The sequence below is a fragment of the Aedes albopictus genome, chromosome 1 (assembly GCF_035046485.1).
Source record: "Aedes albopictus strain Foshan chromosome 1, AalbF5, whole genome shotgun sequence".
Lineage (NCBI taxonomy): Eukaryota > Metazoa > Arthropoda > Insecta > Diptera > Culicidae > Aedes > Aedes albopictus.
The window spans coordinates 173,399,130-173,409,632 of NC_085136.1; the positions used below are offsets into that span (position 1 = coordinate 173,399,130).

The following is a 10,503-nucleotide window of genomic DNA, read 5'->3' on the forward strand; positions in this document are numbered from 1 at the left end:
TCTCTCTCTCTCTCTCTCTCTCTCTCTTTCTCTCTTCTATACAACCAAAACTTGCGCTGTCGTAACTCTATTATAACATGTGTGTTGCTTGGGAAGCGTGCTTCTCAGCTTTGCGTTCTATGAGCACTTCCACACACACTTGACCATTTTGCATGCGTATATCGTGTGGCAGGCACGAAGATACTCTATGCCTAAGGAAGTCAAGGAAATTTCCTTTTCGAAAAGATCCTGGACCGACCGGGAATCGAACCCGTCACCCTCAGCACGGTCATGCTGAATACCCGTGCGTTTACCGCCTCTGCTCTATGGGTTTGTCCACACCACGCATAAATTTCGTTTAAATCATAACATAATTGCACACCAACCACCAAATGCTCAAGCTAAGCATATATGTCATTACTTAAACCTTGCTTGAGCCCGTATTGACCGAGCCTCCTGACTGCTGTTTTCTCAGTCTTTGGTTATCAGCTAGTCACATTGTCGTCTGTCCAGATGTAGTTTTGGAACTGTTTTTGATTCCAAGAAAATATAGGGGGAACAAGTCTCCCCAGGGATCAAGTCTCCTCAGTTTCCCCTATCTATCGATCGGGCTCCATGAGTAGAAGTCAAAAATCTATTTTAGACTCCATTTTGAAATCTAAGATGACGGGCTATATCCAAGATGGCGACCACGGTATGGTAATTTGAGCTGCAATATGGATATCTATCGATCGGGCTTGATGAATAGAAGCCAAAAATCGATATTTGACGCCATTTTGAAATCCAAGATGGCGGCCACGGAATTGTAGTTTGAGCTATAATACCATGAAATATGGGTATCTATCGATCGGGCTTGATGAGTTAAAGCAGTGATCCTCAGGCCCGTTTTTTTCAACTGCTCGTATTGCAATACCTGGATCGATTTGTGAATCATTCAACTCGTTACTCTTGATTATTTCGAGAGTAGAACAACTTCCACAAAAAACATTGCCAGGAATTCTTCGGCAAACAAGAGATTTAGACATCACGTGCGGCCCGCGGGTCGCACTTTGGTGATCACGGAGCTAGTGGGAGCAGCGGCGGTAGTTCAAACTCAATCAAAGTGGTTACGACGATCTTGTCATATTGCCTTGATGAACGACATCAAAAGATTTGTTTTGCCGATTAATCGTTCCTGGTATAGTGTATGTAGCGCAATATATAACAATCATATATATAAAATCTCAGAGTTGTCTGTCTGTCCTTCCGTCACGTTTTGAAATGTTTCATTGAAATGTTTCACCGAATGAAAGCTTCAATAATCATTGCACTCTAGCATTGTACCTATGTTGACTTGGTGCATCCTTGCATTGGTGCCTCATTGCATTGGTGCGTCACTGCATAGGTGCATCGTTGCATAGGTACATCGTTGCATAGTTGCATCGTTGCATAAGTGCATCGTTGCATAAGTGCATCGTTGCATAGCTGCATCGTTGCATAGGTGCATCTTTGCATATGTACATCGTACGTTGCATTGATGCATATTTGAATTACATCGTTGCATTGGTGCATCGTTGCATTGGTACATCTACATAGATGCATCGTTGCATTGGTCGTACATCAATGCATCGTAGGATTTTTAAGGCATGGTTTTGTTAAATCAATTCAGCAGTTTCTAGAATTTTCTTTCCATTCTATGGATCAGAACCCTACAACAGTCATTTACAGTCAAAATGTAGATGCTTGGAAGTATACCTTCTGGCGCTTCTCGATGAGATGCCCAATGCTGTGAAATATTTCACATATGCATTGATGTAATAGCTTTCGTGGAATCTTTTAAAAAGTTTCCTTCTAGAAGATTCTGCGAATTAAAAAAATATCCCAGAGTTGTCCGTTCTTCCGTCACGTTTGAAATGTTTCATTGAACTGTTTCACATGGATCCACAAGTATTATCTTTCCATTGTTCCGTCGTACATTGGTGCATTGTTGTATTTTTGCATTGGTGTATCGTATTGTTGCATCGCTGCATTAGTGTATCGCTCACGCTAAGACCGCTCAGCACTAAAGTGCATAATTTCCAGACTACACCAAAAATGTGTAACACTCACACATTTACTTTTACATTTATTTCTTTCATTCTATGAATTAGAACTCTACAACAGTAATATATAAGCCAATGTTGGATATGTAATAGTATACCCTCTGGCGCTTTCCAAAGAGCTGCACCATGCTGAGTGAAATATTTCATATATGCACAAGAAATCTACCACAAATTTCCTTCTAGGAGATTCTAGGATTTTCTTCATTGCCTTGCACATTGCGCGGTTATAAGTGCGACGATGAAGTGCGGAATCTCAAATAAAAGTGCGATTTTGCGTCAGATCGTTCCGGTGTCTTCATCGCACTTATTCATTAGCTCGTGATGAATAAGTGCGGTGAAGACACCGGAACGATTTGATGCAATATCGCAATTTTATTTGAGATTCCGCACTTTATCGCAGTCCAGTTAGCAATGCAATAAACTATATTGAAAAAAACTACACTTTTTAGGAACGTGGCTAGCCACGTTGGGTCTGCTAGTTAGATAATATTGCACTAAAATACGACCACTATAGAATTGTTAATCCTGAATTTAAAGCTTTTGATCAATTTTTGCACATCAATAATTGCACATAACCTCATTTGACCAATTTTTGCTTCACTTAAATAAACCATTCATAAGAGTTAGTTTAACCCTCAAGTTAAGGGGTAAGATAGGTTAAGTTAAGCATAACATGCTTGAATCTGTCATGAGAATATGCGAGCTGTCAAACCATCAACAGTAAATATTGTTGATGTAAGCATAATATGTATGATTGAGTCAACCACATTACATGTAGAGATGTGCGCCGATTTGAAATCTGTAGGCGGCGGCGTGATCGGCGTGACCTCGAATGAATTTTCGGCGGCGGCGGCGTGAAACGGCGTGGTCAAAATTGATAAATACGTTAATCAACATCAGTGTTTTATTTTTTAGTAACTCATAATGTTGAAGATGCAATGACCTGTTTATAGTTACCGATTTTTTTTTGTTATTTTTTCGCATGTTTTTTTGAAAATTTATTGAAGTAATTGTTATGGTGAATCATTAATCAGCTGCCCAAAAAATTATCCAGAATGACATCCTAAAGGAATTCCCGGAAGATATTTTAGAGGACTTCCAGGCGAAACTTCTAAAGGAAATAAACTCTTGAAAGAATTCCCGGAGGAAATCGTAGAGGAATTTCCGGATGAACTCTTAAACGAATTTCCAAAAGAACATCTAAAAGAATTCCCTGATGAACTCTTAGAAGAACGTTTGGGGAAACTCCTGGAAGAATTCCGGAAACAAATCTTAGAAAAACTCTTAGAGAATTCACGGAGGAATTTTAAGATGTATTCTCGCAGGAAACTCCGGGAATTCTTTATGCAACTCCCAGAAATACTTTTAGAGCAACTAGTAAAGTAATTGCCGGAGGAACTTTCGGAGGAATGTCCGGAAGAACTCCTAGAGAAATTGCCGAACAAATACACGAATTCTTCAACCACCTCGATTTCATCACCGTCGATATGAATTCGGGGTGGCGGGCGCGGTGATTCCTCCCTGGAGCCCTTTGCCATCATGTACTTTGTCTTCGACACATTAATGACTATTCCGATTCGCCTGGCTTCACTCTTTAGTCGGATGTACGTTTCCGCCATCGTCTCAAATTTACGAGCAATAATATCAATATTATCGGCGAAACCAAGCAGCTGAACGGACTTCGTGAAAATCGTCCCACTCGTGTTTATCCCCGCTCTTCTTATTACACCCTCCAAAGCAATGTTGAACAGCAAGCACGAAAGACCATCATCTTGCCGTAACCCTCTGCGAGATTCGAAGGGACTCGAGAGTGTCCCTGATACTCGAACTACGCACATCACTCGATCCATCGTCGCCTTGATCAACCGTATCAGTTTATCCGGGAATCCGTATTCGTGCATAATCTGCCATAGCTGTTCTCGATCGATTGTATCAAACGCCGATTTGAGATCGATGAACAAGTGATGTGTGGGCACGTTGTATTCGCGGCATTTCTGCAACACCTGGCGGATGGCGAACATCTGGTCCGTTGTAGCGCGTTCACCCATAAATCCAGCCTGATATTGCCCACGAACTCTCTTGCAATCGGTGATAGACGGCGGCATAAAATTTGAGAGAGTATCTTGTAAGCAGCGCTCAGTAGTGTGATCGCGCGGTAGTTCCCGCAATCCAACTTGTTGATTCTTTTTATTTTGTTAATTTTTCTGAAACATTTTTTGGCGTATCTAGTGAAATTTGCCTGCGTCAAATTAATTCTATTTATTTTGTTAATTTTTCTGATACATTTTTTGGCGTATCTAGTGAAATTTGCTGGCGCCAAATTGATTCTATTTATTTTGTTAATTTTTCTGAAACATTTTTTGGCGTATCTAGTGAAATTTGCTGGCGCCAAATTGATTCTATTTATTTTGTTAATTTTTCTGAAACAATTTTTGACGTTTCGAGTGAAATTTGCTGGCGCCAAATCGATTCTATTTATTTTGGTAATTTTTCTGGAACATTTTTTGGCGTATCTAGTGAAATTTGCAAATTTGCTAGCGCCAAATTGATTCTATTTATTTTGTTAATTTTTCTGAAACATTTTTTGGCGTATCTAGTGAAATTTGCTGGCGCCAAATTGATTCTATTTATTTTGTTAATTTTTCTGAAACATTTTTTGGCGTATCTAGTGAAATTTGCTGGCGCCAAATTGATTCTATTTAGGGTAAGTGTTCCAATTATGGTTATAGTACCAATCATTCGCCATAGTTGATTTTCACCCTTTAACGGCGTAAACCAGCAAGAAAAAAAATTGTGAACAACAGATCACGTTCACAAAAGATGGTTGCACTTTTTTAAATCCCACATTTTGCTCAAATTATGGTAGAAATAAATCATTTTCCTTAAAATTCCGGCTTCCTTGCACCCTTTTTCGCCATAGTGTACCAGTTATGGCTAATCCCATAAGGAATGCATGCAAATAGTGTGAAAAGAAACCGAAGTTAAAAAATGTAACCATAATTGGTACAGGGTTCCTATCATTGGCACACGCTGTAATAAATACTAAAAGTAGTTTTGGCTCCGTTTCTATATTTTTCCTGTAGAGTGTGGAAACTTAGCTATCTTTTAACATATTGATGACATTCGTAGATCTTCTCGTTATTTTTGTACAAATAGTTTTCCTTAGATAGTGCCATAATTGGTACATCCACCCTACTCTCTCTCCTCTTCTTGGCGTAACGTCCTCACTGGGACAAAGCCTGCTTCTCAGCTTAGTGTTCAATGAGCACTTCCACAGTTTTTAACTGAGAGCTTCCTCTGCCAATGACCATTTTGCATGTGTATATCGTGTGGCAGGCACGAAGATACTCTATGCCCAAGGAAGTCAAGGAAATTTCCTTTACGAAAAGATCCTGGACCGACCGGGAATCGAACCCGTCACCCTCAGCATGGTCATGCTGGATACCCGTGCGTTTACCGCCTCGGCTATATGGGCCCTACATTTTTTGGCGTATCTAGTGAAATTTGCTCGCGCCAAATTGATTCTATTTATTTTGTTAATTTTTCTGAAACATTTTTTGGCGTATCTAGTGAAATTTGCTGGCGCCAAATTGATTCTATTTATTTTGTTAATTTTTCTGAAACATTTTTTGGCGTATCTAGTGAAATTTGCTGGCGCCGAATTGATTCTATTTATTTTGTTAGTTTTTCTGAAACATTTTTTGGCGTATCTAGTGAAATTTGCTGGCGCCAAATTGATTCAATTTATTTTGAAAATTTTTCTGAAACATTTTTTGGCGTATCTAGTGAAATTTGCTGGCGCCAAATTGATTCTATTTATTTTGTTATTTTTTCTGAAACATTTTTTGGCGTATCTAGTGAAATTTGCCTGCGCCAAATTGATTCTATTTATTTTGTTAATTTTTCTGAAACATTTTTTGGCGTATCTAGTGAAATTTGATGGCGCCAAATTGATTCTATTTATTTTGTTAATTTTTCTGAAACATTTTTTGGCGTATCTAGTGAAATTTGATGGCGCCAAATTGATTCTATTTATTTTGTTAATTTTTCTGAAACATTTTTTGGCGTATCTAGTGAAATTTGCTGGCGCCAAATTGATTCTATTTATTTTGTTAATTTTTAAACGGAAATTTAGAGTTAGGGGGTTCAAGTGCCCCCCCTTGCCCCCCTGTGCCTCCGCCAATGCAGCCGACCAAAAAGCAAATATTTTCTTTGGCAAATCTAGTTCAACTTCCAGACACCCAAGTGATTCCATCTATTTTATTAATTTTTCTGAAACATTTTTTGGCGTATCTAGTGAAATTTGCTGGCACCAAATTGATTCCATTTATTTTGTTAATTTTTCTGAAACACTTTTTGGCGTATGTTCGGTTCCGAACGTTTATTTTTTTTTGTATTCTTTGTTTTTTGACCATTTTATTGTTATGTTTGACCCACTATGTATGTAAATGCCCAAATAGCCATGTTTCCCTTCATTCCCCTTCCCTTTTGAACCATGTTCCCCCTTCATTGTAATTTGTTTTGTAAAATAGTTTGTTACCAATACCTTTCTCCAATTAGCATTAAGAAAAGTAACGACAGTTCTAGAAGCTTCTCCCGATTTCCAGACCATCCATTTTTTGATGTTTTCGTTTTACCTTGTCATTCCCATTGAAAGGGGAGGAGCCTATTTGTAACACTTGCTGTCACACATCACTGAACTATGTAGTATATAAGTAACGCACATCGCGCAGAGCGCATCAGTTTTATTTTGAACGTCATCGAATAAACATCGTCTACAAAGCGAAGCCACCCGGAGTTTTCCTTTCCCACCGACAAGCCATCAGTCCTGCCTCCACTGTCGAAGCGAAGCGACCGCTCGCTGCTGCTGCCTACGAGATACAGTCCACCGCTCAACCGAGCAAATCCCGGAGCATTAGCGCTGTCCCTTCAGACCGCTCCACAACTCGACCCCACCAGTGGTAATCGATTGTGGATACCGGCTTGACTGCACACGGACAGACTAGTACTCCAGAAGGTGCCTACCGAACAGTCGTTGCTGGAGCACTAACAAGGAATTTTCAGTGCCCCATCGGTCCGCTCCACGATCAGAGCTTTCCGGTAACCTGTAGTGGATACCGGACCGACTTGCACACGGGTTCAACTGAACTTTCCTGGCCTGTTGGTGTTAGCCAGTGGCAAATTTCGGATGCCCTTCTTTGGTTCCGTTCCCCGTCCGGATCTACCCACATTGTGCACCGCACATTGTTTGGTCCTTCGAGCCGGATGCAGCATCGGTTGGAGGAAATTTAGCGGCTGAGGTGGAGGAACGAAATTTCCGCAAGTGTTCCCACGCCGCCGGTGGCGTCGTTCGCGTTTCGAGAAGTAGTCCGCGCGAGTGACGCTGTGAAAAGTGAAACACGTCGAAACAAGTTTCGACAAGGACAGTTAAGTAGTGCTTGTGTGTGTGCCCGCCTTGGGCTGAAGAAAAACCGACCGAGTACGGTCTCGAACAGACAATAAGTGTGTGTGTGCCCTCCGGGCGAAAAGAAAGTTTGAAGAAAGAAGTGAAAAATCGTGTGCGTGAAGGATGCTGATGCACACGCCAACCAAAAGTGATAAAATGGCCGAACTGAAGACGCTCATCCACCTGCGTGGCCAGGCGAAGGCCAAAGTGACCCGAATCCGGAAAACGATTGAAGACGTATCGGCAGCCGGCGTTGTCCAGTTTACCCTGGCCCAGCTGAAGGTATATTCTCGGAATTTGGAAGCCCATTTCCAAGAATACCTAAGCTTCCACCACCAAATCACCGCGTTGTTGCCAGCGGAAAAATTGGATGACAACGACGCCACCTACCTCCAATTCGAGAATCATCACACCGAAACCGCAATGATGGTGGAAACCCTCATCCAGTCCGCCACCCCGCAGCAACCTCCAACAAATATGCCCGCACCCGCGAACAGTGCCCAGTTACCACCACAGATAGTCGTCCAGCAGCAACCGCTGCCGGTTCCAATCCCTTCGTTTGACGGGAAACCGGAGAACTGGCCGAGATTCCAGCAGGTCTTTTCGGACATAATGTCACGGTCCAGAGACTCCAACGCCGTCAAGTTACACCACCTTGAGAGGGCACTGTCCGGTGGGTCCGCCGCCAAGATAATCGATCCGAAGACGCTCAGTGATGGCAATTTCGATCACGCCTGGGAGCTGCTGCTTGACGTTTACGAAGACGAAAGGAAAGCAGTGGACTCGCACATCCATGGCCTACTGAGTCTGAAACGGATGACCAAGGAGTGCTCCAAGCAGATGAGGGAGTTGCTGAATGAAGTTACCCGCCACGTCGAGGGGCTGCGACTGTTGAATCAGGATTTAGAAGGAGTTTCCGAAAGGTTCGTAGTCGTCGTGCTGTCGGATGCTTTCGATCCCGAAACGAGGAAGCAGTGGGAGACCACCATTCCCCACAAGCAGATCCCATCGTATGAAGACACCGTCTTGTTCCTGAAGGAGCGATGCTCATTGTTGGAGCGTTGCGAAGCCAGTCACCCGAAGCCGTCGTCAGTCAAGGAATCCAGTCAGAAGTCCAACCCGAAGCTATCGTCGAAGCCCCCGCCGGTGAAGTCGTTCGCTATGGCTACACCCGTAGCTAATAGTGAGGCGACCTGTGAGATTTGTAGTGCGAGCCATCCAAACTACAAATGTGAAAGGTTTGTTGCGCTGACGGTACCCCAACGTAGAACTAAGGTAAGAGAGCTTTTCCTTTGTTTCAACTGTTTGAGGAAGGGACACCTTTCCTCAAAATGCCCATCCAACAAATCATGCCAGGAGTGTCAAGGTAGGCATAACACCTTGTTACACGAGCCCAAAGTTCCCAAGCCCGAATCCAAGCCCATTGTTGATAATCCAATGCCCAATCCCGAACCCGCTAAGGTTGTTGTTAGTTCCCAAGTTCCGAATCCTGTTGAAAGTGTTGAATCTGTCTCCAATCCCGTCCAAAAGGTACCTCGTTCGGATGGCACGCTATTGCTTACGGCCATGGTTGATGTCCTTGACAGCCATGGAAATTCCTTCCCTTGCCGTGCATTCCTCGATTGTGGTTCCCAACCACATTTGGTTTCCCGTTCGATTGTTGAACGATTGGGAATCGACCAGGTACCTACCCATGTAGAAGTTATTGGAGCTACCGGTAAGCGATCGGTGCTCGACAGAAAGGCAACACTTTCGTTCCGGTCCCGTTGTAAGGATTATCAAGCCCGAATCAAATGTTTGGTCACCGATGTGGTGACTGGTCCCCTCCCCGGTCGTAAGATGAATTGTCGGTCTTGGAACATTCCCTCAGGTCTTTCGCTTGCTGATCCCACTTTCCATACTCCAGGAGAAGTGCAGTTACTGATTGGAGTTAAACTGTTCTTCGATTTGATGCTTCCCGGCCATTTGGTGCTAGACCAAAACCTGCCTATACTCAAGGAGACTCGTCTAGGATGGGTCGTTGCTGGTGGTGCTGAGGACATGGATGAAAATCAGCACTGCTACACGGCCAGCTTGCGGCCGCTCACAGAATGCATCGAAAAGTTTTGGTCTGTTGAGTCGGTCGAGAATAGTAGTGTCAGTTCCAAGGAGGAGCAAGATTGTGAGCAACTTTTCAGCTCGTCCACCGTTCGAAACCCAGATGGTAGCTACACCGTCCATCTTCCATTGAAGGAATCCGTGAGTGAACTAGGCAGTAACCGGTATCTAGCTTTGAAACGTTTCCATATCCTGGAGCACCGCTTCAGCTAGAATCCCGAATTGAAAAAGGCTTATGTCGATTTCATTAATGAGTACAAGTCGTTGTCCCATTGTAAGCAAATTTCCGAGTCAGATGATAACCCAGGGAAACTGGTTCATTATCTACCGCACCATGCCGTCCTCAAGCCAAGCAGTTCCACTACTCGCTTGAGAGTTGTTTTCGACGCCTCGGCTCGAACAACTGGCCCATCTTTGAATGATGTTTTGATGATTGGCCCCACTGTCCAGGATGAACTTTTTTCTATTATCCTACGATTCCGTAAGCATCGATTCGCGATAACCGCTGATATCTCCAAAATGTACCGAAGGATTCGTGTGGTCGAAAATCATTCTGGGCTCCAGCGAATATTTTGGAGGGAAAATCCTGATGATCCGCTCCAAGTCCTGGAGTTGACAACCGTTACCTACGGGACGGCTAGTGCGCCTTTTCTGGCCACTCGATCATTGCTGCAGCTTGCACGTGACGAGTGCCAACTTTTCCCAGTTGCATCCAAGGTAGTAGAAGAGGATGTCTACATAGATGACGTAGTGTCAGGGGCTGATACCATTGAGCAGGCCGTTCAGCTTCGCTCGGATTTGACCGACATGTTGAATTCCGGAGGTTTCCCTGTGCATAAATGGTGTGCAAGCGACGCAGCCATCCTAGATACCGTTCCCGAGGAAGACCGCGAAAAGTAT

At 43.2% G+C, this 10,503-nt stretch overlaps 1 protein-coding gene across 1 annotated transcript in view; it reads left to right on the forward strand.

Annotated features, from left to right (window-relative positions):
- Positions 1 to 7,047, forward strand: part of LOC134289831 (uncharacterized) — a 40,091-nt gene extending 33,044 nt beyond the window's left edge. The window contains exon 2 of the mRNA XM_062856436.1: positions 6,880 to 7,047. Coding sequence (XP_062712420.1) covers positions 6,880 to 7,047 — 168 coding nt within the window. The remainder of the gene's footprint in view (positions 1 to 6,879) is intronic.
- Positions 7,048 to 10,503: the final 3,456 nt, after the last annotated feature.